This window comes from Catharus ustulatus, chromosome 3 (genome assembly GCF_009819885.2).
Source record: "Catharus ustulatus isolate bCatUst1 chromosome 3, bCatUst1.pri.v2, whole genome shotgun sequence".
NCBI lineage: Eukaryota > Metazoa > Chordata > Aves > Passeriformes > Turdidae > Catharus > Catharus ustulatus.
The window spans coordinates 43,848,204-43,875,872 of record NC_046223.1 but is presented as its reverse complement, the minus strand read 5'-3'; the positions used below and the strand labels follow the sequence as shown (position 1 = coordinate 43,875,872).

The window sequence follows — 27,669 nt, the reverse complement described above, 5'->3', positions numbered from 1 at the left end:
CTGGGTATCCTCCACCCCTTGTAATACATAAAACCTGAGGAGACATGGCAGTGGGCTACCAGATCTGGGTGACCCTGCTCAGCTTCCATCCCCTGGAGCCCTTTCCCTACCCCTCAGTCCTGAGACTCCATGGCTTGAGCCATGCACCCTGGTGGCTGGTCCCTGCAGCTTTACATGACTGGGTCAGTTTGGTGTGCTTGGTGCCCACTGTGGGGCACACACCAGGCACCCACACCAGCAGCACAGCTCACCTACCCTGACATCTCAGCGGGGCAAGAACCATAGGTTTGGATTAGATATCAGGAAGAAAGTTTTTACTGTCAGGGTGGTGAAGCACTGGAACAGGTTGCCCAGACAAGATGTGGATGTCCCAACCATGGAAGTGTTCAAGGCCATCTTGGATGGGGCTCTGAGCAACCTGGTCTAGTGCAAGGTGCCCCTGCCCATGGCATGAGTGTTAAAGCTAGATGATCTATAAGGTGCCTTCCAACGTAACCCATTCAAGGCCATTATTCTTTCCAACCCAAATCCTTCAAGGACATTGAGGTGCTGGAGCATGTCCAGAGAAGGGCAGCAAGGTTTGTGAAGGGTCTAGAAACATGTCTTATGAAGAATGACTGAAGGAGCTGGGTTTGTTTAGTCTAGAGAAGAGGTGGTCCAGGAGATACCTCATTGCTTTCTGCCTGAAAGGAGGTTGTAGTGAGGTGGGGACTGGTTTCTTCGCCTATGACTGCACTGAGAGGACATGGGGAAATGGCCTTAAGCTGAGACAGGAGAGATTCATGTTAGATATTAGAAAAAAATTTTACTGCTAGGATGGTCGGGCATTGGAATAGGTTGCCCAGGGAAGTGATGGAATCAAGAGGCATCTGGATCTGGCCCGGGGTGACATGGTTTAGTGGTTTGGGGGTTGCAGTGGTAGTGCTACTGGATGATGTAGATGTGGGGATTGAGTTTACCCTTTGAAAATACACAGGACATGAAGTCAGGTGTGAGTGTTGAGAACCAAAACAACCCCAAGCAGTGCTGCAGGCTGAGGGAAAGGTGGATGGAAAGAGGGCCAGTGGAGGGGTACCTGGTAGTGCTGGCTGACAGCAGCAGAACACGAGCCAGCGCGTGTCCAAGTGGCCAAGAAGGACAATGGCATCCTGGCCTGGATCACTAACAGCGTGTTCAGCAGGACCGGGACAGGCACTGCCCCCTGTACTGGGCGCTGGTGAGGCTGCACCTTGAGGCCAGTGACCAGTTCTGGTCAGGAAGGACATTGAGGTGCTGGAGCATGTCCGGAGAAGTGTGATGGAGCTGGTGAGGTGTCTGGAGCACAGGTCCTGCGAGGAGCAGCTGAGGGAGCTGGAGGTGTTCAGCCTGGGGAAATGGAGTCTTGGAGGGACCTCATCAATCTATAACTGCCTGGAAGGAGGCTTGTTCTTCAGAGACCAGAGGAAATGGCCTCAATCTGGGCCAGGGAAAGTTTAGATTGGACATTAGAAGGATTTTCTTTGCAGGAAGGGTGCTCAGAGATTGGAATGGGGCTGCCCAGGGAGGTGGTGGAGTCACAGTCCCTAGAGGTGTTTAAGAGCAGACTGGACGTGGCACCCAAAGCCATAACGTAATGGACACAGCGGTGCTCTGTCACAGGTTGGGCGGATGATCCCAGAGGCGTTTCCCAACCCAATCGCTGCCGTGCCTCTCTGGGCAGGCCGGCCGGGAAGGCCGCGCCCCGCCCGCAGCGCCGGCCGGAGCCCTGCAGGGGGCGCTGCGGCGGCGGCCGCGCCCGGCGGTGCCGCGCTGGCCGAGGGGCGGGGCGGGCGGCGGGCCCGGCATGGAGGCCAGGATGAGCCTGCCGCGGGGCCCCGAGAACCTCTGCTTCGACAAGGACGAGTTCATGAAGGTGCGCTGGAGCGTTGCGGAGGGGCGAGGGACCTCCTGAGGATGGGGGTGGTGGGCTCCCTGCGGGCGAGAGCGGCTCGGAGCCTCGGTCGGGATTTTGCGGCTCCGCCAGGGCCCTGCCCCGGCCGGGGGCTGCGGGAAGCGCCGAGCGTGTCCCTGGCAGGGGATCCGGCTAGGACCGGGCTCTGGGACTGACGGGAGCAGGGGCCTCACTGCTTGGAGAGCTTAGAATAGTTCTCTGTACTGAATTTCGACTCTTGGTTGTTGCTTCGTGGTTTATATGGTTTTTTAAGTCTCCTGTATTTTAGAGAGCGGGTCTTTGCCTGTAAACTGAGAGTTTAACTACTGCGTTGAGAAGCCTTTTGCCCCTAGAGCTTTAGTTTGGTCAACTCACAGGCATATGGAGTACTTTATTTTGGTTTTGTTCCTTGTGTGTTTACTTACATCCTCCTCTTTCCTGTTTCACTTTCAGGCGGATTTTGATGTTGATCATTTTGTGTCAGACTGCAGGAAACGTGTGCAGTTGGAAGAGCTCAGAGAGGATCTGGAGCTCTATTACAAACTCCTTAAGACTGCTATGGTAGAACTCATCAATAAGGACTATGCAGATTTTGTTAATCTCTCAACAAATCTAGTAAGTGTTACTGGTTGTACTGTGTAGCTCAGGCTTAATGTGGTTCAGTGGCATTTTTATTTTTCTTATGGAAAACATATGGCTTTTATTTTGGCATTTTGTGATTTAAAGCATCTTAAACTGAGGTCTCTAATCCTTGCACTGAGACACCATTCTTGTAGAATTTAGCTGCTGTACAGAATTGCTGTTGGCCCATAGTAAATGTTTTAGATGTATGCATTTTGTCTTGAAAAGCTGATTCGTTGGGGAGTTAGGCAAACTTTGTTTCAAACTGTCAGCACTTTTAAAATTGAAGGAAATAAATTATTAAAATAGAATAGGATGATAAAAGTAAGGCTGTTCTAAAAGATTCTTTTAGGAATCTTTAAAATTTTTGTATAGTCAAAGTATCTAAAAAACCCTGCAACTTTGTGTCTGAGGATTGCAATTGTTCCAATTATACAGGTTCAAAGACTGAGATGTAACATACCTCTGGGAGGAAAAATTTCCATGGGTGGCAATTTTGTTTATCTTTTGGCTTTATGTGAAAACAGTCTCATATCTTTATGCTTGTAGTTGAGACATTTTTGCATTGACTTTAAAACTGGAAATTATAAAAGGAAGTTATGTTTTCTCACTTTTCTTTTGGTATCTGTAAAACTATAGGCTTTGTAATAAAGTAATAAATGTGCTTGTGGTAATTTCTTTAGGTTGGCATGGACAAGGCTCTCAATCAGCTTTCAGTACCCTTGGGGCAGTTAAGGGAAGAAGTTATGGTATGTTCAAAACAATTGTTGTCAACAGCTTGGTAAACTTCAGCTCACTCTCATATGATGTACAGAACATCTACTCAAGTTAATATTTGTTACAATAAACTTCTCTTTGAAAATTGATGACTTAGATTGCTAGTAGAAGCATTGTGTTTTCAAGCACTTGTATTGCAGGAAATTTATGTTTCCTATAATGCATTTCAACCAAAAGATAGAGAGTTTCTTAAATTTGACAAGTGAATAGATTCTTAGAAGACAACCCTTTGGAAATATCTTGAAACTGTTTTAATATTTGAATAACTTAGTGGTGGCAGAAAATTCAGATGCAGCATGGTTCCTTCATGCACTTACTTTGCTCAGTGTGTGGTTTAACCATAAAACATCACCCTCTTGAATGTGGATCTTATTCTGGCTCTTCCACACTGACTTGGTATTTATGGGAAGGGGCAATTTTTGACCCTCTTGGTTCAAAGGAATCCTTGCTGCATAAATGTGCCTTCAGAATATCACACCCTTCATGTCTAACAGAAAACAGGGTAGTGTAGAGAAATCCTTATTACATGAAAAATACTGTTTAAAACTGATTTATACCTTCAGTTGCAGGACATAAAAACATAGTGGGTTGATTGCCTGGTTTTGGTCAAAGGTCATTTGTTCTCTCTAAGATACTAGAAGAACAGTTCTGGTGGAAATAATTATATTTGCAGTGGCAATAGGAGCAGGTTCTACTTTCAGTTATTTATTTGTATTTATGACTTTTTCACTTGATGTACTGTAGCTTTTATTAGTCCCATAAACTTATTAATCTGTGTCTTAAGTTTAGATTTATTTTTATAAATGTTCTTTTTAACCCTTAAGTGGGAAGCAAGCTTTACATACTGATTTTTTTTCTCTCACAGAGTCTTAAGTCATGTGTCAGTGAAGGAATTCAAGCAGTAGATGACCGGATGACTAAACAAGAAGATATTAGAAGAAAAAAGGTACTACAGATAAATTACTACCATTAAAAGGTCATCCTTAGGATGACCATTAATCCAGAGAAAATGAAATTTAGAAAGTTCCAGGCTGTCTAGATGCACACTGTGCAGGATTTTGTACTTGTAAAATATATCGATGTTTTGTTTAATAGTCTTCATATTTTACAGTGTCTAGTTGGTCATAAATCTTTGTTTTACTGTAGTTGCCCAAAGCATATGTTTGATTTAGTTGAAATCTTTTTTAGTAATAGCTGCTCTAGTTTCTGACTGCAGTAGCATATAAACTTACTTATTATGAATGGAAGTGCAGCTATTTAATTTTTATGAGCAGGAGGCACTGACATTTGTCTTTGTGCTTAACTTTGAGAAACATCAGGGATAGGACAGCTATCCTACATCTGTGACAGACATTTATTTCTGGTGTTTTATGGACTTGTGTAAGCAATACTTAAACTGAGACATGACTCAAGTGTTAAAATAAAGGGATAAAACTTAAACCAGAAAAAACCCAAAGAACTAAGAAGTCATCTAAAATATTTTCTGTACATTATTGGGATTGGGGTTAGACATGAAAAGTCTTTCTTTAATTACAGATGTGTGTCCTGAGACTTATTCATGTTATTCAGTCTGTTGAGAAAATTGAGAAGATTCTACATTCCCAAGGCACTAAAGAATTGTCCTCATTAGAGGGAAACAGGTAAGAAATTTGTGATGTTAATTTTTGTTTGTAATTGATGGGACTAACTTAATTTCATGTTATTGTTGAAGGTGAATTTACAAGTAGTAGGATATAGCTTTAGAAATGTAATGCTGATGGAATAAATTACTGTAATTTGTGTATTTTCTTGGTTTTAGTCTTCTGCAAGCCAGTCATTCACAGAACATGTAACTCAGACTCCAAAGTTCCAAATTACTCGTGGTACTTTCAGTAAGCAAGTTTTTTGAAGTTGGTGTGCAGTTATTTTATTTTACTTTATTTTATTGGAAGTCACTAATCCTGTCGTGTCTGAAATACTCTCTACAAATTTATTCCAATGTCATTTGTAAGTGAAACAAAGTATTTTTTCCTGTTTTCCTTCCTTATGTGTAAGTGAAAGGACTGCCGCAAGAATAGCTGAACGCAGGCAAGGCAAACTTAGTAGAAGGAAGGTTTATGACAAATTCCAGTCAAACATCTGCCTTTGCTGAGGGTTGCAAGATGTCTTTCAGCCAATTTTAGAGCTGATGTACCAGTCATGCACTTGAAAAGCTTGACTGGGATGCAAGTACAATTTAAGCTGGAGGAAGACACAGTGGGAGGCTGTCTCTTCAGCTCAGTGTGCTGGATCACATGGTAGTAGTGGGGGGGTAGGTGTACCAGAAAGTAGATTGATACCTAGAGGGTGAAAAGCAGAGGTTTTCAGTCAGGTGAGGCACTTTGCTAAATTAAGTTTGCAATGGAGATCATACTTGAACAACTGAAAATTTGGCTCATTATTGGGATTATATGGTCTTGGGAAGGGCAGGACTGTTTCTCTAGAGATCATTGTCATTAGTTTTATTATATGACAGAGTAAGAAAGAAACAAATCTGGATGGTGAAGGTCATCTGGTGCAGTTTCTGAGCTCTCTTAAAACTGACCTTGCATGTGATAATAAAGCTGCCATCTAGAAAAAGGTGCTTCATACTGCTGAGGCAAGAGGTTATGTCCCTCTCAGCTTCTGCTTCACCCACTTCATGTTAGAGCTGCAAAACAGTGCTAATCATGTAGTGTGATCTAGATCATTATTGCTCGATTGCAACAATTATAGTAGTACCTAGCAGAATTTAAAATATTTAAACTACAAAAAAATTGAAGGAGAGCTCTATCTGTCAACACATGCGAGTGAGTTGGTTTGAAAAGATCTAACTGTGTATTCTCATTTTGTCGTCTCTCTTCTAGTCCACTTCTAACTGGACAAGTTTTGGAGAGAATTGCCACAGAATTTAATCAACTACAATTTCATGCAGTACAAAGCAAAGGAATGCCCCTTTTAGACAAAGTGAGACCAGTAAGTATTGCATGACACGTAACACTTGCACAGTCAAGCAAAACCAATATAATTGGAAGACAAATGCCTGTTTCCACAGAGTTTTATTGAATTAAATTATGAAGAAAAATGGGTTTCATGAGGTCATTACGAGTTGACTAGAATTATTGCTTTTTCTGAGGATTTATGCCCTGTTTCCTTACTTCTTTAGGATAAATTTCTGAGAATAAGAGTAAGAAATATGACACACATTTTTGTCAGCCTAATTTCTCTTACAGTTTGTCTGCTTACTGATACTGAGACCTCGTTCTAGAGATTTGTGTTGGCTTTGTTAACTGCAGTGTACAGATCAGAATATAAATGGAATGTGCCTACAAAGTGGCTAGCTTGAATATATTCAAGTTTATTTTCTCATTAAATTATGCTGGCCATTACTAATCTCCCAGTATACTGTTTTACTTACTGTAAAAGATTAATGGATGTCTTGGTGGGATTTTTTTATTCACTCAGTGGGAAGAGAGAATAAATGAAATCTTGTGCTTGAAGAAAGCCGTGAATATGGAGATGGGGTAATGCTTTAAGCTGATTAGCATGAGGGTGTCATTCTTAACGGCTTTCAAGCTCGTGAGGTAGTGCAGAGTTCCAGTTTTTCACTTTGTGCCTCTGCCTGTTGGCAATATAAACTTGTTTCGGCTCCAGACATCCATGGAATCGTGTTGTTGCATGGACAGTTTTCAAGACTCCTCTGGCCACTGAATTATCACACTTGGATAATAGCAGCAGTGAGCATGAGCATCAGAGTAGTGTATGTGGTGGGAGAACATTTGTCACATAGCTTGCTTAGTAGTGTTTACCAGGACTTCTGTCCTGTACCTGTTGTCGCTAAGGCTGGTCAGAACGTAGTTTTCATGGCTGGTCAGAACGTAGCTTTCGTGACTAGTCAGCAATTGGATTCCTGACTTTGCATGTTCATTACAAATTCTGTGAATCATTTTAGGATGGATGGACACAATACAACATGTAAAAAGGGAGAGAAGAAATTTGTCTGGCTATATTCATAGTTCAGTTTTTACTACCTTAATGTGTGTTGCTGAACTTCCTTCAAATACAGAGTTGTAGGGACCATCTTGGGCCAGGAGTATATCTGTAGGTAGTGTAGCAATTAGTCAGATCTAGTAGAAGAGGTGTCATGGGAGATCAGGAAAAATGGTTTGCGAAAAGGAGATTATATGTAGACTGAGGAAGCTGTTTGGCAGAAGCCAGAAGGAATCTAATTGCTTTGGTTTTTGCTAGTATCTCTTGGTGTCATTGGTTTGTAGTAATATGACAAGTACTGCTGGGTATACACTGTCTGTTTAATCTTTGACAGTGAGGGATAAATGCCACAATCGTTATGCCTGGTCACTTATGGTAAATCTTTTGTGTATTGTCACATACTGGTTCAGTTGAACAAGGAATAATTATTGACTTACTTCCTTAGGATTGAGCAGACCTGATGTAAGTTTATAGTAACTTACAGCATACAGAAGAAAATACTTGCCTTTGGCTTTGTTATAATAAATCCTATCTTACATAGTATCAGTAACCCATTAAGTTTGTGTCAATGTTCGTTCAGCACTGGCAGTTATCAAAACTTTTGTACTTTTCAAGTGAGGATAGAAGGCTGAATTAAGTACTTCTGGATTAATTTACTTCAACAATGATGACAGGGCTTTGATTTTGGCTTTTTATTTTCCTTCTCTTTGTAGCGTATAGCTGGAATAACAGCCATGTTGCAGCAGTCTCTGGAAGGGCTGCTCTTGGAAGGCCTTCAAACTTCAAATGTTGACATAATACGCCACTGTCTACGCACTTACGCAACGATTGACAAAACACGAGATGCAGAGGCATTAGTTGGTCAAGTGCTTGTAAAACCTTATGTAGATGAGGTAAGATAACATAAAAAATTCCAATTGTTTTCCAAGCATGCTTATTTTTCCTGTGAACCTCCAGCTTTTGTTAGCAGCTTCAAAATATCTTTGTGGAGAGAAGAGGAGAACTGAGCCCAAACAAAATGTCACTTTGGTTGTTGTTGCTGTTTTAAAAAAAGGGATGGAGGAATTCTCTTGCCTGCCTGTCACCAATTTCAAGTTATATCCAGTTGGGATTCTTTCTCTAACCTCCATTTTTCTTGGGCTAAAGTATCAAAAACCAAACCTCTCCTTTTTAGGGTAGGTTTCCATTGGGTGTCTAAGTGCTGTAACAGCTGCTACAGTGTGGGACTTGTCACTTTCCCCTCAGTTTTCTCAGGGTGTGTTCTTTCACCACTTCTGCACCATTCCACTTGTTTATGTAGCAAGAGGCAAATGTGTTCAGACATGTGGAAGAATACCAAGAAACAAGCTATTGTTTCCTACTGTCTTCCTTCTCTTTATGGCAGAGATTATCCCTTTTCACTGAGTATGAGGTACTGTCCAGACAAACTGATTTGCTAGCTGCATTAAAGGCTTAGCGATGTCACAGATGATTCTTTGCTTTGGCTTGCCTGTATTTGGGATTGGAGCAACCACCTCAACATGTAGATGGAGTTTTTACTTTATTCTGAGTTTGATTAGCTTTTACCAGTTGCCTGTTTAACTTGACAGACTGCTTCAGGTGGTAATTACGTGTCTGTGGGTTGGGAGCCAGACACAGTGGCTTATATTTAAAGGAAAGGAGCTCCTTCCCATTTTTGGGGCCAGTCTTGGCAGTTAGGAGTGCTGCTTTAAAGGAAGTAATAATTCAAGCTGGCAAGTTATACTTGGAAAATATGATTTGAAAAAAGTAACAGACTGACTAACTATCCTGTAGTATTTGAGGTTATAGTGTTAGGATTTTTGTGAGTCTTGCATTACAGCATGCTTTATATTCACTTTTCTGGCATTTAACATTGAGCTGTTCCTGGCAGGTGATGGTGGAGCAGTATGTGCAGTCCCACCCTAATGGCCTCCAGGCTATGTACAATAGGCTGTTGGAGTTTGTTCCTCATCATTGCCGTCTCCTGCGGGAAGTAACAGGGGGAGCAATTTCCAGGTAAATATCTTGGGCTTTCTCTCAGCTGCACTGAAGTTACAACAAGTGTTGTATGCTTTGAAATCCTTTGCATTATCAGCTTTCATGCACTAATGACTTACCTGGCCCTTCCTGAAGATTCACAGTCAAGTGTGATTTCTATCTCATGCCTGTGTTTTTCAAAACAAAACAGTGAACAGACTTTCCTGGTGCTGCAGCCCAGACCTTCAGAGGAAACAAAGACAATCTTATATTTCAGTAGTAGAAGTGAGGCCTGTGCATAATGCAATCTGTCAGATAACTTGGTTTTTTGAACCCATTAAATATGATTGTACACTTCATCAAGGAGAAGAGCATAATAATGCTATTAAAAATATAAGTTCAGAAGTTATTGAGTTGTTAGTCCACATCAGAAAAGTGGGGATGATCCTCAGAGGTTTGACTGATTTATTGTGTGTACAAAAACTACAAGCTTAATTGATTTGTGCTTCCACTGTGTTCTCTAAAAGTGCTTAATTCCTTATGCAATTAAATTGCCTGTTTTCCAGTTTAAATAATTCAGGTCTACTGAATTGTATCCATTTATTCATCTGTTTGCAGGATGGTTAATATGGTAGGCTGCTGTAATTAGCAGAACTATGGATGTAGCCTCTGGGGACTGCAGAATTACTTTTCTAATTAGTCATCCATTGCTGAGCTTTTTATGACTCCTAAGTTTTACTAACATTTAAATTCTTTTAATCCTTCAGCAAGTTTTAATCGTTCTTCTTAATAATGGAGTGTTTCTTCCAGTTTAGTGCACTGCACTACAAAGAATTGAATGCTTTTATCTCTTCTGCTTTCAATTTTTAAGTTTTCATAATCAAGGTAGCTTTTAATCTTTTGATCAAACACAATATGTATAAATACAGCTTGGAACAATTAGGAAAAGGCTCTTATTTTCTTTGCATTAGTCACATTATTCCTACTTGGCAGGTCTTGGAGGTTTGGAGCTATTAAAACTTGACTTCTGCCAATAATAATAGGATTTCTCAGCTGAAATGTACTAATTTTCCAGCAAAATGTATAATGATAAATTTTTAAAACACTTTGAGAGTTACAAAAAACACTGTGGATTTGAGGAGACTGTGGAATCAGATAAGGAATCTTCAAAGGAAGAACAGTTTAAGTGAATCAGCATAAATATGTAAAAAAATTTCATTGTATTTTGTCTAGTGCAGTGTGCCTATGTTTTAGTGATTCCTGCTTCCAAATAGAAACCTGTTAATAAAATATAACCATGGAATAATTGCAATTTTTTCAGTGAAAAAGCAGATATTGTTCCTGGATATGATTTCTTAGTGAATTCGGTGTGGCCAGAAATAGTACGCGGTTTGGAAGAGAAACTACCATCACTTTTTAACCCTGGAAACCCAGATGTGTTTCATGAGGTAATTAATTTTCATTTTTTCCATTTCTAATTTCTGTGACACACACGAGAATTTGAGTCATGTTCTCTAACTTCTTCCTCCCTGCTGCTTTTGTCTAAATTCATGTTGTAACATGGCTTGGAAGAGGAGGTCATCTCAAACCACTTGGTTCAGTTTTCATAGGAATTAATTCTCCCCTCAAGTTTGTTAGAAAAGCTCATACAAAAGTTACTGGACACCATTTAGTCAGATAATTTAGTGTTCATTTTGGGAGTAGAATTGCAACAAAATTCAATGTGGGAGTGGATGACTCCAGTGTTCACTCAAGTTTAGAGCTTCTGTATAGAAGCAGGAGCTATCATATTAATTAAATACCTTGGGGTTGCAACTTGTTTTTTACTGTTGGAAGATTTAAAAAATTCTTTGTTTCATTTGCTTGTTTTAGCTTTTGCTCTGTTGCAGTACTGTAGATTATGTTGTGATTATAAACAAAAGTGGACTAAAACCTGCAAGTACCTATCAGTGCCTTAAGGTTTAGAAAACAGAGTATTTCTCTGGTATCACAAACTTACATTAAATAATGAATTTAAAGTACTTGTCACTCTTGTATTTTCTTTATTGGTAGTGCTGCTCTGTCTGTAAAACATCATCTTTTACTAATGGTGAAATAGATTTCTTGGTCTAGTGTGAAGATTGGGTCTGGCAGGGCTTTATAATATGTCACAAGTAGAAAATACGAACTTTCTGCTTTTCCTCATGTCCTGTCTGCTTGTGTTTAACCATGATTACAGAGGAATTCTGATTTTTTTCCCTTGGCAGTTTGACTTGTGATTGGTGTGAAACATTTTATTTTCAAGATAGATATGAGAGGCAGTCATAAATTGTCTGAAGGAAGGCATTGTTGTGTATCAGAGCAGATGACTTTAGGAGATGCTGACTTGCCAGTGGAGGTTTATAAGATGTGTGATTCTTCATGTGTTCCTGCAAAACTGCTTTTACTGAACACTTAAGTATTTTTTTCTTGGAATTTAAGATCTCTTTTGTACAGATATATTGAATAAGTGAAGGCAGGTAGGCATGACTGCGTGTGTTTGCAGTGCTGTCTCTGAATAAGAAGCAAATTACATGGGTGTTGAAGAAAGCTGTAGTATTGCCATGCAAGTGACACCATAACGTGTTCCTCCTCCCTCATGAGAATTCTTAGGTCACCTAAAAGTTTTAGTCACTCTTCACCTTATGCCCTACTTACTGCAGATTGTGAACCTTGTTGGGCTTTTGCTGTACTGTGCTGCATGATGTACAGGAGTGTGTTTTGTCTTCAGAACAGCTGGGTTTGCTTAAAAGGCCTGTCTTGTGGCCACTGATACTGGCCAACAAAGGCATTATGTTTATTTAGAAAACACTCAACAATCAAGTGTTTAGGTGTAGAGTGGGGAGAGGGATTGAAACATTTGTTTTAAATCCTTTAAAAATCAGACGGGTGGTGTCAAGTATGTTAAAATAAGTGTTTGTGTGAGTGGTTTTTTAAAATTGTTTCAGGTTGATGTGCCCTTATTTGAGTTAGATGTGTAGATTTAGGGGTATTTAAAATGAATACTTCTTATATCCCTAAACATTCATTTGAGATTTAGTTTGGATTTCTCTGTTTGAAAATTGCTCCATTTTTGTTCCCGATTTTACTTAAATAACTGTGCTATCAACAATCCAGTCCTAGAAGCTGAAATAGGAACCAATCTTGCAGTTACTTTTCCTGGAAATAATGTTCTCAATACTGAGATAAATGTCTCTTGAGGTGCCTTCTATTTTGAAAGTGATAGGTCTCTACAGAGTGTTTGGTTTATATCTCTGACTTACACTTAAGGTAGCAGAGCATGAACATCTTGTTTGCCTTTTTACAGTGCTGGGTTTATTATCTTAGAAAGGAGGCTGAAACAGAATTAATCAGTCATTCAGTCTGGGTCTAGCTCCCATATCTTTTATGGGTCCATTGTGTTATAAATACACAAGTTAGGAGAAAAGAAGTTACTTAAAAGCTTTTGTGTGCATTTTTCAGAATACTGTCTTGACACTGAAACTGCCACATCACAAGAAAGATATTCCATAGTTATACCTTTAACAGAGAGTTGTGAACTTACTGAGATACACAACACAAAAGCATGCCCGTGGCAGTTCATGTCCTTGGTTCACAGGAGAGATTTGAGAGCAGACCCTCTAAGCAGCAATGCAGGGGCTTCTCCTGATAATGTTTTACTGCTTCACAAGAGGCAAAATCACATCACTCCCACAGTGCTCTGGATTGTGGGTTGAACCCTAACCCTGCAGTGAAGGCAGAAGCACTGAGATATTCAATCAGGCCTATTTCATTCGTTCAGTAGGGGATTTATGAGAATATATGTAGTTTTTGTGGCCACTCCCTTTTTTTATTTTAATAGAAGAAACTTGCACAGAAACCAAACTAGTTTTCATTCCACAGAAGTAATTTTAAATGCTATTGTGTTTTGATTTTAAATTTATTTACGTAAGTTTCGTGGTTTGTTAGCAAGGTCTATTTTGTATGAAATAGCACTTTTTGTACTGTTTTACTTCTGATTTTCAGCAAGTCTTTGGCTTTCTGCTTTGTGCATGATTTAATTTATTATTTCATTATTTTCAGTGTTCTCATTCTATTGAGACCAAATCCATAGTATGTTTCGGTATTAATGTTGTTTTGGTTTTTTTTGCTTGCAGCCAGTTTAATACTATTATAAACAACTTATTAGAAGTATACACTGATTGAAGTTACTTTAGCTGAAATTGTTTGAAGTTCGTCTGCATGTATTTGATATTTGTGAAAAATTTTTAGGGAAACAGATCTAGAAATTCGTATAATACAGTTCCTGTGTAGCAGATGAAACTGTGCTTCCATTCTTGTGTGTGGTTGGCTGTGTGTACTTCTGAGTTTCATTCCTGATTATTCCTGTTCATTGTGTACTTTTATCTACTGTACCTGACTCTGTTAGTACTGTGCAGCACCACCCCAGTGATTGAGGTCAGAAATACTCACAAATCTCTTGATCAGTGTGCTTGCACAGTTTTATGCTTTTTAGAAGTGTCCTGTGCTTTTGTTACCATAGAGTAGTAACACTTTTGAGTTAGTTTGCTTTTGGTTTCACTGCAGTCCAGGCTTTTAGCCTTGTATGAATAAGTGATGAGGGGCAGTGTCAGCCCATCCTGAACCTCGAGCTTAGTTGTAGCATGATACAGGAGTTCTGCTGAATGGGTGGTGGCCTTCCTTGTTTGCTGGGAGCCTGTGTGTGATCAGAATGCTCCTTCTCTTCCTGCAGAAATACACCACCAGTATGGATTTTGTACGGAAATTTGAGCGACAGTGTGGCTCCCAGGCCAGTGTGAAACGCTTAAGAGCTCATCCCTCTTACCACAGCTTTAACAACAAATGGAACTTGCCTGTATATTTTCAAATAAGGTTGGCATGCATTTTTTGTTCACTCTTTCAAAAGTAGAGGTTAGTCACAGCGAGATGATCTAGCTTAAGGTTACGCCTCTTTGTTCAAAGTCTCACTTGTCAACAAATCATAGTGGAAATCAAGCTAAGAATTTAATTACTAAGTCAAGTAACTGTTTTACAATGTAAAACAGTTTCAACAATGTAGCAAAAAAACATGTAACTACTCTTCAATATGTACTGTGTTACACCAAATTTGATAAGTTACCATAAGACTTACTTTTAAGTAAGTCTTGAGCTCTTGTTTCAAATTCTTTTTCTCCACTGTCCCTGAAACTAAGCTGCATGTTGAAAGGTGCTACTTGTGCAAATCCGGAGGAGTACTTACTGTGAGGGAAGAAATATTTTTATTAGACATTTAGAACTGAAGGACTTAAGAACTTTAAGCTTTTCCAGATCTAGCCATGTTTCTGGCATTCTTTTTGTCTCACAGGATGTGCTCTTTAAAGTGCTGGGTCTTGCAGCATTGCTTTCCCAAAAATTGTCTTCCTATTTCCTGTTCTTGGGGAGCTAAGTAATAACTTCTAGGTTAGTTTGCTGGTAGGTTTGATATATGTGTAATGTTTCCTTTTACAGACCTTGTAGCTAGAAAAGAATAGAGAGAGCCAAAAAAGCTCTGTTTTAATTCTAGTAATGTTAGGATTTTCATGAAGAAAACAGAATATAAAACCATTTTTAGAAGGTGTAGTCTACATGTCTGATTGTAGGGCTGGAGAGCAACCCTCCAGGCAAGGAACCATTGATGAAGTCTGCTGTGGCTCAAGCGTACTATGCGTGATCTCTCTTGGTCCAAAGACTTCTGAGAGACTCTTGAAAAAAAACCAACCAAACAAACAAAAAGGGGAATTTCCAAAAGAGGGGGAAGAGAAATTGATGGGGTTTTTTTTAACTGGATCACTTTAGTGGCCTATTTTATTGCACAGTTCTGTAATAGGCAATAACACTACCATAGTCATGTTTATACAGCATCTTTAATCCAGGGTGAATCTACACTTGTGCTGAAAAATTCCACCCAGGAATCTTATGAGTGGTAGAGTTAATATAAGTGACCAGAACATGGGGCTGGAAGCTGGACCTTAATGTTTTGGTGGTTCATGGTGTTTTGTAAAACAGTAGTCACAGCATCTGATATCCTGGTTAGGTTTTTTGCTTGCATCTGTTGGTGCAGTTGTGTAGTGAACTGATAAGGATCTGTTACTCAGGACAAAAAAAAGACTGATGTTCAACTCCAGGCAATTTCCCCAAACCACTTAACAGTACAAATATTCATGCTGGCCCAAGGGAAGGGGCCAGGATATTCACTACGTAGTGGTGCACAGACTAAAAGTGTCCATGGAACTGCAGCCATTATGAACCTTTTAACAGATATGTATCATTAATAGGTCTCTGTGTCTGCCCTTTTTGTTTCAAGTGCAACTTTTCTAGTAGGAGACCAATTGATTAAACTTTGATAATCTTGCTCATAAATTGAAATGGAGCTTCAGCATATTTTTTCTCTTCAAAATTGTTTCCCGTTAGGTATTCTGACTCTAATTGATTAAAACACTTTTAAAAAATCATTTTCCTTTAATCCAAGATTACTGTAAGTCTAAATAGTGTACTATTTCGAGAAACATTTGGATAACACCAGCTGATTAATCTTTAACCATATTATTCCTTTATATTGGAATAATCTGCTGACTTTGGAAGTGCCCATGAATTCTTTAGTGCTTAATTGTGAAAATAATACGACACATTAATTATATATATTGGGGAAGCTTTCTCTTGATGTGTGCTAATAACCTTTAAGTCATACAAGATTTTTATTGAACTGTTATCTCATACTTTGCCATTTATAGTTAAGATTGTTTGGTGTTTTTCCTTTTTCAATAACCAAAGAAAATTCCCCAGAAAAATCAACCATTACTAAAGGCTGTAGGAATGATCCCTTGAGGAACAGATGGATGTTCAGACATTTCCTCTGTAGCAGTGCTGGCACAAGCAGCACCAGTAACTCTTTCCCGTGTTTCATTCTTCCAGTTATATCAGTACAGCTGATTGTGGAACCGTAGTGAACCCCACACTGGGGACATTATTTCCTACATAAGAAATACTCAGCAAAAATTGTCATTGCTAAAAACCTTATTCTGTTCTCTAATCCTTTTCACCCTAAGGCTTAAAGGCACTGCTCTGTTGATGGAAGCAGTACATAGGCAGAACTGAGGTTTTGAAGCTGTTTCACAAACTTGTTAAGTTGCTAAACATTCATCTTAGTCCATTAGGAATTCGAACAAGAAAAGCTAGGTGGGCCCCTGTCCTGGTCTGGAAATGGTAGTTAAGAGACTTGAAGAGAAACCTTACAAGTTTGTAATTAGTCAATTTAATAGAAAGATTTATGGAATTACTATGATGCACATAAAAGCAAAAAAAAAGAGGAAACCATTGACAACAGAATTTCCCACAGGGGAGCTTAAAACGATGCAATATGGAAAAGTTGAGTTGAAATAACTTACTGTTACACCTAAAAAATTTTGAAGGTGTCATTTTGGTTTGGGTTTGGTTTTTTTTTTGGATGGTGAATTTTTTTTAAAGGGTATTTTTAAAAGGGTATTTTTTTTTAAAAAACAAGTATCATTGAGGAGCTATTGATTTTTGTTAGGTACAGAATTGTTTGTAGAACCTTATGCTACTATTCATTAACAAACATGTAGAAAGCTAGGGCTCCAATATCAGGTCATATATCTGAAGGTTAAAGAAAGTATGTGTCAATTTGTTTGCTTTTAGCTTAAAAACAGTAACAAAAAAAAACTTCCCTGCTCCAAAAGTTGAGGACTTGTCACTCCATAAGTTATCATTTTCATAATGTTTGGAACGATGACTTTAGCAATACCCCAAAGTATAAACTTTGTATGTGCCTGTAAAAATTGTCAAAGGTTCTCTTTCAAGTGTTTGAATGCTGGTGTTAATCTGGGCAAAAATAACCCCAGGTTTATAATCTGTGTATGTCCATTGATAGCACATTGAAATAATACTAAAGTAAACATTGAAGAGTGTTTAGGCATCAATTTAAGCAACTGTTGAATTGTGATAGACAAAATTTTTCTTTCAGATTCAGAGAAATAGCAGGGGCCTTAGAAGAAGCACTTTCTGATACGTTAGAGGAAGCACCAGGTAAACTTTTATTGCAAACAATATTTATTGTAAAGGAATTGGTTGTATAAGTAGCAGTGATCACACTGTCCCTTGAGTATTCAGTAGGCATTAGAAGCATATTGTAATCAGAAGAACTAATTTCAGCTAACAGAGTAAATGCTTATGAAGAAGGTAGCTATGAACCACCTAAATGTCTGCATGTATGTATCCACACATGCCCTCTGATAAAAACCAGGAGAAAAAAGTCCTAATGGAAACAAAATATATCAATCTTACCACTTCAAGGCATAGGCCTGGAACTTACTGACACATTCCTTATGTTTCTAACTGTATTCGCTAAAATGTTACAGTGTAAACTGCTTTAAAAGTATTTTGTTTAAACATGGATATTTGTACAGTGTTTTAAATAAATATTCATAGCAAATATCTCATATAACTGGGAGAGGAGCAATAGTGTAGTGCTAATGGAGTATTATGTTATGGCTGGCAGGCATATCTAATGTAACTTCTTCAAGAGACTGCCAAAAATTATTTTGGAAATGTTATTTCCTAAAGTGGATTATTTGGCCAAGCTGTTTCTGCCCTTATTGCAGGCAAATTCTCATTTATTGCTTTTGCCTGCATAGCTACAGCCAGACTTTAGTGGAATTAGAAATCTAAAGCATTGAGGCAAGAGTATTTTAAGAGTTTGTTTCAGGCAATGCTTAGTAACGTTTCTTTCTTATGATTGTATCTTTAGTAAGACTTTGCATTTTTTAATCTTGGGTAATGCAACAGCACTGATGTTGCGTCTTTTAAAAGCCTGCTTAGAACTTGACCTTTGTTGCCGTAATCGTTTCTAGATGGGAGCTCATTCTGTCTCTTGGCCACTCACATGGTGTGGACGAGTCTTGTGAAGTGTTGGTCAGATCAGATGTTTTTACCACTTTTAGCGCACCGCCTGTGGAAACTCAGCCTGCAGATCTTGGCACGCTACTCTGTGTTCATGAGCGAGGTGAGGGAGCAGCCTGCTTTAGGGGGTTGGTGATGGGGTGTATTCATCAAGGAGACTTTTTGAAGCCAAGTATGCGACCTCTTTTTAAGAGTTCTTTTGTGAAGTTAGTGGTTTTTAACCTTCAAGCATTTCATGAGTTTGGCTTATGAAAAGTATCACTGCAAAATACGTGATTAGTCATAAATATCAGTACTGTTGCAGTGCTGCTGTCTGGTGGCTGCCAAAGCTGTACTTCATGCACCTTAATGCTGCCTCTGCCACTGAGACAAGAAGCCAAAATCTTCATTATCTTCTCTTTGTGTGTTGTTGATAGAGTGAATGAAGTTGTGAAGCAGATCCAGGTGAAAAATAACCCTCCAAATAAAAAGGAGTAATATAATTTGGATCAGTTGTTTAGTATTGAGAATGCAAAACCGGAGTTTCCTGGGCAGCTGACTCAGCATCAATGATCACTGCTGCTGAGCAGAGAAACTGTGCTTTGCTCTTGTACTGCCTGCTTCCATTGGGATTTGAAGAGATTTCTGGAAGTCATTTGGTCCCAATTCCTACTCAAAATAGGCCCAGCTCAGATGAGGTTGTGCAGAGCCTCTTAAGTTGAATTTTGAGCATATCTGAAGATGGTGATTGCACTCTTTCCTGAGAAACCTGGTCCAATGACGTTGCTTTATCCTCCTATTTGATCAGAATTTCTCTTGCTACAGTACATATCTGTTGTCTATTGCACTGTCACTCAAGGAAAAATCTGATTCTGTCTTCTCTATACATGCCCCTTTGGTAGTTGAAGACAACAGTAAAGTCTCCATTTATAATTTATTTTGTGACCCAGTGACATAGTTCTCTCAGCTAGATTAGATAATGGAAAGTACTGCTAAGTACCAGAGTTAAAACAGAGTAGTCAGGGGAAGCGCTTGCCTGACAGCAGAGAGCTTGAGGAGGTGGGAGAATGTTGTTTGACAGCAGGACCAGACTGCCCTCTACTAACCTTAGGTAGACAAATTTGTTCTAAATCATTTCAGTTTGTCCAGCTCTAACTCACTACTGCTAGTAGTGACTTCAATTTGATGTTTCAGGTTTCTGTAAGGCCCATTTCCAGTGAGAATACAAAGGAAAGCAAAAAACCTGTGCCAGTTGGTAGAAAGGAATCTTCTTTAAGTCTCAACCCCAGTGAGGACCAAGGGAATGGATCGTCTCCAGAAAGTCTGCCATTGTCTTCTATATCTAGTACTCAGCTGATATATGTTGCTGCAGATCTGGACAAACTCCAGGATCGGGTTTGTGCTTTTGACTTCACATAGAAAGAATCTTCATTGATGTTTTTGGCATCTTGTAAGGGAATTCAATTGTTTAACAAAAAGTTATGGTACATTATTTTAATCTTAAATGCTAAAACTTGGGGTGTCTGATACATGAAATACATGACCTACTCTGTGCTTATTTAGAATGACAGATTATGGGCAAACCACTTCAGGTATTTAAATTCCTTTTATCAATAGCTTCTGGACTTAACTCCTAAAATAATATCTTTCTACAATTTTTTGGTGTGAAGTGTCACTCTGCCAGTCTTAACTCTTTCCAAGTAAAGTATCTGTTGCAGCTTGGAGTGTGGTGCAACATTCAGCTTTAATGTTCTCTTTTAAGTGTTTGCTGGTTTTAGTCCTGGAGGGTGGAAAAGGTTTTATCATCGTGATTATACTTGATTAATGATCCAGAATCTTGAGGAAAGGTGAATGGTGTTAATCCCCCCAGTAGGGATGATTCCTGTGTATTTTCAGTAAGGCTGAATTTTCTGTAATTTAGGAAGTTGTAAATTGCAGGTGGATTTTGTTAATTCTAAATTATTTCATCTGAGTACAATAGTAAGGTAAAAGATTTAGTGTGTAAGCCTAAATTCCGGTGCGTATTTTAAACTTCTAGTATTGATTGGGCAGAAATGCAGTAAAACCATAGGAATTGAGGGTGTCTTGTGATGCACTTCAAACTTACAGGGTGTAGGAAAAGTAATTAAAATGTTTGTAACATGATTATATCTCTCTCGGTTTTGGGGTTTTATTTTTTCAGATTCCTGACATCTTAGACATGATTAAACCAAAGCTTGAAATGATTGGCTTCAAGAATATATCTTGCATTGCAGGTAAAGCTGAGAGGCTCCTTCCCCTTTTTCCAAAATCTCCTCTGCCAAACAAATGAAATCAATTTTTACAGTTTCATTAAGTATTTTCATTCTAAATAATGAAACTTGCCTTTTGTTTCGATTGTTAAATAGAAATAATCTTGATCAGAACTGTTGCATCTGAAAAATGTTGAGTGATTAAAATTGAGTGAGTCTAAAGTGCTTTTAGGATTTTTCTCCAGAAAGTGAGGACTTTATCCTAGAAGATTCATATCATTAAACTTTTGAAAGAATTGGGGAAGACATAAGGAGAGGCTTTCCATTATCCAGTTGAAACTAAAATGTTTTTCTAAAATGACTGTTCTCTCTCAGGACTGATGAGTGATGTGAGGCAGAGGGTTATCAGAGTATCATAGTTAAATACCTTAACTTCAGAGGGTAGAAGCAACTCAGTATTTTAGCCTCCTTTTTTCTTTCTGGGTTTTTGTTTTGGTTTGGTTTGGTTTTTGAGTTTGTCTCTTTGGTTTGTTTGTTTTTGGGTTTTTTTGTTTGTTTTTTTTAATCTGATCATTCTTTATGCGAAATAGAGAGTTTGATTTTAATTTAATAATTAAAGCTAGGCATTATCTGCATGAGTGGATTAGTCCCTGTCTGCTAGCATAGCCAGAAGTTCTGCATCGTGAATTCCACTGAAATCTCTAAATCAGAACTACTGGTAGATGTCCAAGTCTATTTGAGATGTAGGAGCTTGTGCACATCCCCTGCTCAGTAGATGGTCTGTTGCCAATCACGGCTTTGAGTTGAACATATTCCAGTCATTCCATAGGGAATTTAGAGAGAATTTCACACAGTTGCTTTGAAAGTCAGAGCCTTTTGATTCAAACCCTTGCTTCATTGGTAATACTGGAAAAATGTTGAACCTGGAGAATGTTACTTTGCTCCTCTTGTCTTCCCTTGCCTCTGTCCGTGTTTCTGGCTGAGGAATGGTTGGTGTTACTGGCAGTGTTTTAGGAATGGCTGGTGTGTATTTATTTGGTAAACATGTCCTGTTCTTGACACCAGATAGTGAGTGGGATTAGGAGGATGAGGGGATTCACATAATTTGTGTTGTGATTGGGCAGGGTAGCTCAGTTTAAACTTCAGCATTTTTACTTTAATAGGAGCCTTGGAAGATTCAAAGACTTCTCTATCAGCCTGTGTGCCTACCTTGAATAACAGGATTATCCAGGATCTCAGTGAATCCTCCTTTACATACCTGAAAAGTGCACTGGAAGTTCCAAGATTATATAGGAGAACCAACAAGGTCAGTGCCACTTGCAAATGAATAAATAAATCTCAGAAGGCCCTGTGCTGAGAATGTTTTGAATTTTTCAGGCCTGTCCATATCTGCTTGACAGAGCCTATGACAATGTCTTCAGCCTAGTGAAGTATAGTACAAAGCTGTGGGTATTTTAACAAAGGTGTAACAGTCTGTTTTGGGCACTGAGTCTGCTCAGCTTTCTCTGCAATCAGCATGAGTAGAAAGAGCATTCAGGATCATACCCTAGTAATAGGAAAGGCTGGCACATGCATCTGAGAAAACTTTGGATATTTTGAACCTTGCTCTAATATTATATCACGGTTTATAACACTGCTGAATAATTTTGTGATGGTGTATTTCCTGTGTATAATTATCTCTTCATTGACTTGTCCTAAATGGTTTACTTTGCTTAGGTACAGGCTTAGCAATTTTTACATGAATTGAGTGTTGTTACTTTCAATAAGTAAATGACTGGTTCCTTCTTCCCTGGCTTGTTTCCCTGTCATCTACCAGGAGGTGCCAACTAAAGCTTCACCTTATGTTGACAGTGCTCTTAAGCCCTTCTACCGACTGCAGAATGACTACAGAGATACCTTGAAGCAGCCCATGATTCATCAGTGGTTGGAAGGTGCTCTCTCTGAAAGCACACAGAAGTAAGAGAACCATACAGAACATTGTTTGCCTTAGTTAAAAACTCCAATGTCCATTGAACAGGCACAGGAAAAACCAAAACACTGTGAATTAACACAACTACAAAGAAAATCAAAATACAGCATTCTTTAGGTGGGATATATTTCCCTGGATTTGCTCTCGTGTTGCATATTCAGCAGATGAAAATCTGGGCAGGGAATCCAAAGACCTGGCTCCTGCTCAGATTTGTGCAAACCGTTACATGGTGGATAGGGCATTTGAAAAATTGGTTAGTTCTGGGAATGTAACAGTGAACTAAAGATGTGTGTTTTGTTTCAGAACTTATTTGACCTTAAACTCATGTTACTTTCTATGAACAGTGGTTGAATTTTCAAGAACTTGACTGCTACTGTCCTTTGGCTTTTTTAATGTATGTTGTGATTATCCAACTTTTTAGTGGTTTAAAAAAAAAGCTTTGAGCCTTTTAAACTGCTGAAGAGCTAATTGTTCACAGTTGTAATAAGGCAGTCATAAAGCAAGACTTTCTTTGCCAGATCTTCTGTTTTCTAGTTATCATCTTGAAGGCTTTTGTACATGAGAAGTCATATGACTAGCAATAGTAGTAGTCATGAGTAGCAATAGGTTCCTTAGTGGATTTTTTTTCCATTTGTCTAACTGTATTTTAAATTCCTACTGAGCAGGAATGTTGCGTTCTGTGAGTTCTGCCAGTTAAAGCATGTAACATGAGACAGCAATGCTTGCTTTTGTTTGAAAGTTCTGCCAGAAAATTTTGCAGTATACCCCCACTTTTTGCATTGTGGACAATTTACTCTTAGTGGTAGCTGTATTTTTTTAATATCCCTAACCTTGCCTAAAACTAGAGTCACCTTAACCTATTTTGATTAGGGTTTTTTCCCTTTTCCCATCTTTATAGTTTTGCTTTGTTGGTTTTCTTTTACCTTTCTGGCCATAGATGATAATATCAGAAGAATCCAGGCAGGTCAAAGTATAAAGGTGTGCTTTCTGTCTGTCCTTACATGGTTTTTTCTGATAATTCTTTGCATATTATATTGTCTGTTGGCTGCTGCTGAGCATAGATTGATTTTTTTTTTCTCCTGAGATTTAACCACATAGTAATACTGAGGTTTTAAACCATAATCAGAACATGAATTCTTTCTTGTTCTTTGCCTCCTTAAGCCTCCCTACTCTTCCTCTTCTGATATCTTTCAGACTAGACTTAAAATTGTAAGACGATTTTACACATTCATCAACTGTTCTTAAAATTTTTCTGAAGCATTTTGGACAGGACTAAGCATAGGTTGGTCTTGACTGCACTGGTCATTTTCATTTTGCACAAAACCTCTTTTTTCAAGCTTGGTGTCTCTTAACCAGTTTTTAGTGCATAGAAAGAAGCTTGTTGTTAACCCACAGCATTTGTTTAAGTAACACTGCTGAAGAACTGCAAAGATTCCTGGAATGTCAAGCCACTCAAGGTTACTATATATCTTAGGGTGAATTCTTGTCTCTCTGCATCTCTGTGCCTGGTTATTCTTGTTTTTAAAGCTTCAGTAAATCTGGTGACACCACACAAAGTAGCTGTTATGTAGTTTCTTGGACCCAGCCAGAGTTTTTTTTACCCGCCAAAAAGCAGTTCTTCACTTTCCAAAAATGAATTAAGTACTAAGTTAAACATGGTGGCAGTAGTTAAACACCAGTAAGACTGGCAGGTTCATTTCTTAATTGCTTAGAATTTTCTGTCAAATTCTGTTTTCGTGCTTTGTTGCTACTATTTTCATCCTTTTGTTATAAAATATCTTATCCTCCCTGAAAAAAGACAAGTCAAAGAAACTGAATTTCTTAAATGGAGGAATATTGTAGTTTCTTTATTGAGAATACAGATGCAAATGATTTCTTGCTGCAATAATACATTCTTGCCTCCAAAAAAAAAGCCACAAATGAGCATGAACTAGTTAAAAATCATAAATTTGTTTAAAATGGCTGAAGGATTTGGGAGTTCAACAGAAGTAGGAATTAATCACAAGTGAGTGGGATTAGGAAACACCAAGATATGAAAAGAGGACATGACTGACTTTTACTGGAATACTTTTGCTTTTCATAGAATGGTATCGTGAAACAAGTTTCCATGGCACTGGCAAGCACTTTTTCTTTAGCCATCCCCATTTAATTACCCTTTTAAAAAGCTTGTCTGCTTTCTGTTGCCTCCTTGTTTAAAAGTAATCATTTTAGATTTCTTAGAGTAATAGTTTTCATAGAGGAGCTCTTTGAAAGTTAGGTATTTTAGCAATAATATTTTACAGAACACAGCTCAATCTGGTCACTTCTCTCATGGATCTTCTAATTTCCCATTGTTGCTCTGTTTTTTCTTATTCTTAACTCACAGTCCTGGGCATCTGTTAATTTGTATGATGTGCTCTTCACACTTAGGCATGGGATTTCAGTCCATAAGGCTTTTTGAACTTCTGTTGAGTATTTGATGTGTGTACTTTGTTTGATTCTATGCTTTCTTTAATGTGAATCCCACTCCATGAGCAGTGGTGTTTTATTTTATCACTACCATTTCTAAATTAGGGTTAGGGTTCTTCTGACTTCCCCTGCAAACTTCCTAAGACTCCTGTTTAAATCAGTTTCTTCATTTTAGAGATAGGCATTTCTGACTGGTGTTTCTGTGACTTGCCTAAAAATGCATGGGTTTTGGTCTGTCTGGCTGTTCTTCCTGTCCTGTTTGTAAAAGCAGTTTTGCTCAATATTCTATTGATTGTAAAGGGAGGCTGATTTTGACTGTTTAAAATAGAGCAGTTGCTTTCCTTGGTCACTATTGAGTACAAACATCTTGAACAAATCAAAAATGTTGTGATTAAGTCTTCAAGACTGAATAGTAATCTTCTGATTAACCTCTGGAACTAATAATGGAAATACTGATTAATTGATAAGGATAATAAGTAGCTTCTTTGCAAGGGAAGCTATTCCTTCTGGCATTGTTCAGCAGGATCAGTGATGTATTTCTGTGTATGAAGTAGGCTCTTCCGTAAAGTGGAATCTTTTCTTTCTCATTAACCTTCCTTAATTTAGGTACTATGAAACTGTATCTGATGTGCTCAGTTCTGTTAAGAAAATGGAAGAGAGTCTAAAAAGGTTGAAGCAAGCCAGAAGAACTGCAACTTCAAACCCTGTTGGTACTAATGGGGGCATGAGTGATGATAACAAAATCCGACTGCAGCTGGCCCTAGACGTTGAGTATTTTGGAGAACAAGTAAGTTATGAGAAATTAGGTTTTTATTATTATTATTAATGGTTTCAAAAGGGAGATAGAAGAGGAAAGGGAACCTTGACTCAGACTGTGATCTTGAAAGCTTTGGTGGTGTGGGTTTGGGTATTTGTGTTTTTACATTTGTGTAAAGATGATGATTTCGGATCTTGTGATTATAGGTACCACTTTATCAGTGCATGCTTTGCTGTCCTTTCTTATTCAAATCAAAGCTTGTATTTCTTACTACTCAAAATTCAAGTACTGCTCAGTGCTTGGAAGCATTAAGAAGAAACACTGTGTTTGCAGATGAGAGGGCAGGGACCTGACTTAGGTCTGATAGAAACTTCTTTATGGCCCTTCTTTTGTTTGCCTTCTGTTGGGGTGTTGCCAGCCTTGACTTTCTGCAAGGTCAGGGTCTGTTCCCAAGAGCTGTGAGGGTGTCAGCCTGATTTGTTGTGCTGCACAATTTTAAGTGCTTTTCAGTGCCAAATATGAAATTTTAAATAGCAAAACATAGAAGAAAATATTCCAGGAAATGTATGCAGCAGCTACATTAAATTGTATAAGCATGCTGTTTTGTACTCCTTAATTTCTAAAAATCATATATAGATATAAACAAACTTCCAGCTAAGAGTTCATAGTCCATATCATTAGTTGCTAAGGAGTTGTCATTGGTCTTGTTTATGAGCAGATGCTGTTGATGCATTATAACAGGTAGATTAAGTCTGCTTGTGTGTGAGCAGATACTTTTCTCAGATACGAGATTAATCACAATTGGGTGGAACTGTGGAAATTTTACTAACAAAAGCTATTATTTGTCAGTTTTCACCTGGGGTTGAGCTTCTGATGTTCTTTTCCATCAGTGCAGTGTAAATTTAAGCTGAACTGGGACAGATTATTCATAATCATTTGGAAGATGTTTTGGTACATGTGACTATTACAAAGAGTTCCAGCAGCAAACACCTTTTCAGAATCGCTTCATTATGGTTTTAGTTAGATCCAGATTTTTCTGCTTCACTGCACTCTTAGTTTTATCATGGCCATATTTTTCTTTTTTATCAGAACAATAGATTTCCTGGCTAAGAAATTACTTGCAGCAACCTCTGTAGAGTTGTTTTCATCTCCCAGGAAGTTCAAGGCTAGAACCGTAGGCTCTTGCAGCCTATTGAAATGCTTTCACTGTCATGCTGTTGGCTCTTCTTGGATGTATTCACGTTGATCTTTAAAGTATTGCCCAGAAACTTCATTTGGAGTTTGAAAAAAAAAGAATCAGTTTAAATCAATGCATTAAAACTAACTACAGCCAAGTTTCTCTTTCTGATTGCTTCACTGGGAAACTTCCAGCTGGCTTTAGTTACAAGTTGCCTAGAAGATGGTGAAATATTTCCCTGCAAGTCACTTCTGTAACTGGAGAGACTTCACTGAGCCAAGTTGGATGCAAGTTTTTTATAGTTTGCAGTATATGCAGTTGTGTTTTTTGCCACATGTCAATGCAGGACAAAACATAGGTTTCACTGAATGCTTTAAGTAGAATAATTAGTGGGTTTTTAATGTTTTAAAGAAAATTAATGGGTTTTCTGTATCTTTTTAGATACGAAAGATGGGACTGGAAACAAGCAGCATAAAAAGCTTTTCAGCCCTTGCGGAGCTGGTGCTAACTGCCAAGGACCAGGCTACAACAGAACCATCCTAGATATTTTTGAAAGTGTGTGATTGAAGATAAACAATGTCTCTAAAAGAAAGAGAGAATTTTACTCTTCTTTGTTTTACCAAATAAATAGCAATGAAGTGCTTCCTAAAGTATCTCGAGCAGCAAATCTGTGTATCTTCTGCCGTGATAAACTTGCATCACCAAAAGACTGAGAATTTATCAGTTATCCATTATATGGAAAGCAAAGTTCTAAACTTTCTACTATGTAATACAAGTAGAAGAAAATGTTTTTCTTATTTTTGTTGTACAACTTGAAATGTACAAGAACAAAGTTCTATGTTAAAAATAATATGTAATAAATTGTCTTCCGGACTTTTGATGTCC

At 38.4% G+C, this 27,669-nt stretch overlaps 1 protein-coding gene across 2 annotated transcripts; it reads left to right on the top strand.

Moving 5' to 3' along the window:
- The first annotated feature begins 1,792 nt into the window (after positions 1–1,792).
- Positions 1,793–27,669, top strand: COG2 (component of oligomeric golgi complex 2). Of its 2 annotated transcripts, XM_033053980.1 has the most exons (18): positions 1,793–1,891; positions 2,363–2,524; positions 3,214–3,279; positions 4,173–4,253; positions 4,844–4,947; positions 6,172–6,280; positions 8,008–8,187; positions 9,186–9,310; positions 10,593–10,719; positions 14,022–14,161; positions 17,289–17,350; positions 18,175–18,326; positions 19,397–19,597; positions 20,385–20,457; positions 21,597–21,739; positions 22,250–22,389; positions 25,457–25,637; positions 27,226–27,669. In XM_033053980.1, exons 1-18 carry the CDS (start codon positions 1,823–1,825, stop codon positions 27,325–27,327), a joined length of 2,217 nt encoding a protein of 738 aa, XP_032909871.1. In that variant the 5' UTR covers positions 1,793–1,822; the 3' UTR covers positions 27,328–27,669. The 2 variants fall into 2 exon arrangements, with proteins under 2 accessions (XP_032909871.1, XP_032909872.1); XM_033053981.2 differs by lacking the exons at positions 1,793–1,891; positions 2,363–2,524; positions 3,214–3,279 and having other exon boundaries at positions 4,185–4,252; positions 4,842–4,947.

What these genes read in the sequence shown, in the direction of transcription:
- COG2 (XM_033053980.1), top strand. Translation starts at nt 1,823, where the DNA reads ATGGAGGCCAGGATGAGCCTGCCGCGGGGCCCCGAGAACCTCTGCTTC. An exon ending in TTAATCTCTCAACAAATCTA is followed by an intron (nt 2,525 to 3,213) that starts GTAAGTGTTACT and finishes TAATTTCTTTAG; the next exon opens with GTTGGCATGGACAAGGCTCT. An exon ending in AAGATATTAGAAGAAAAAAG is followed by an intron (nt 4,254 to 4,843) that starts GTACTACAGATA and finishes CTTTAATTACAG; the next exon opens with ATGTGTGTCCTGAGACTTAT.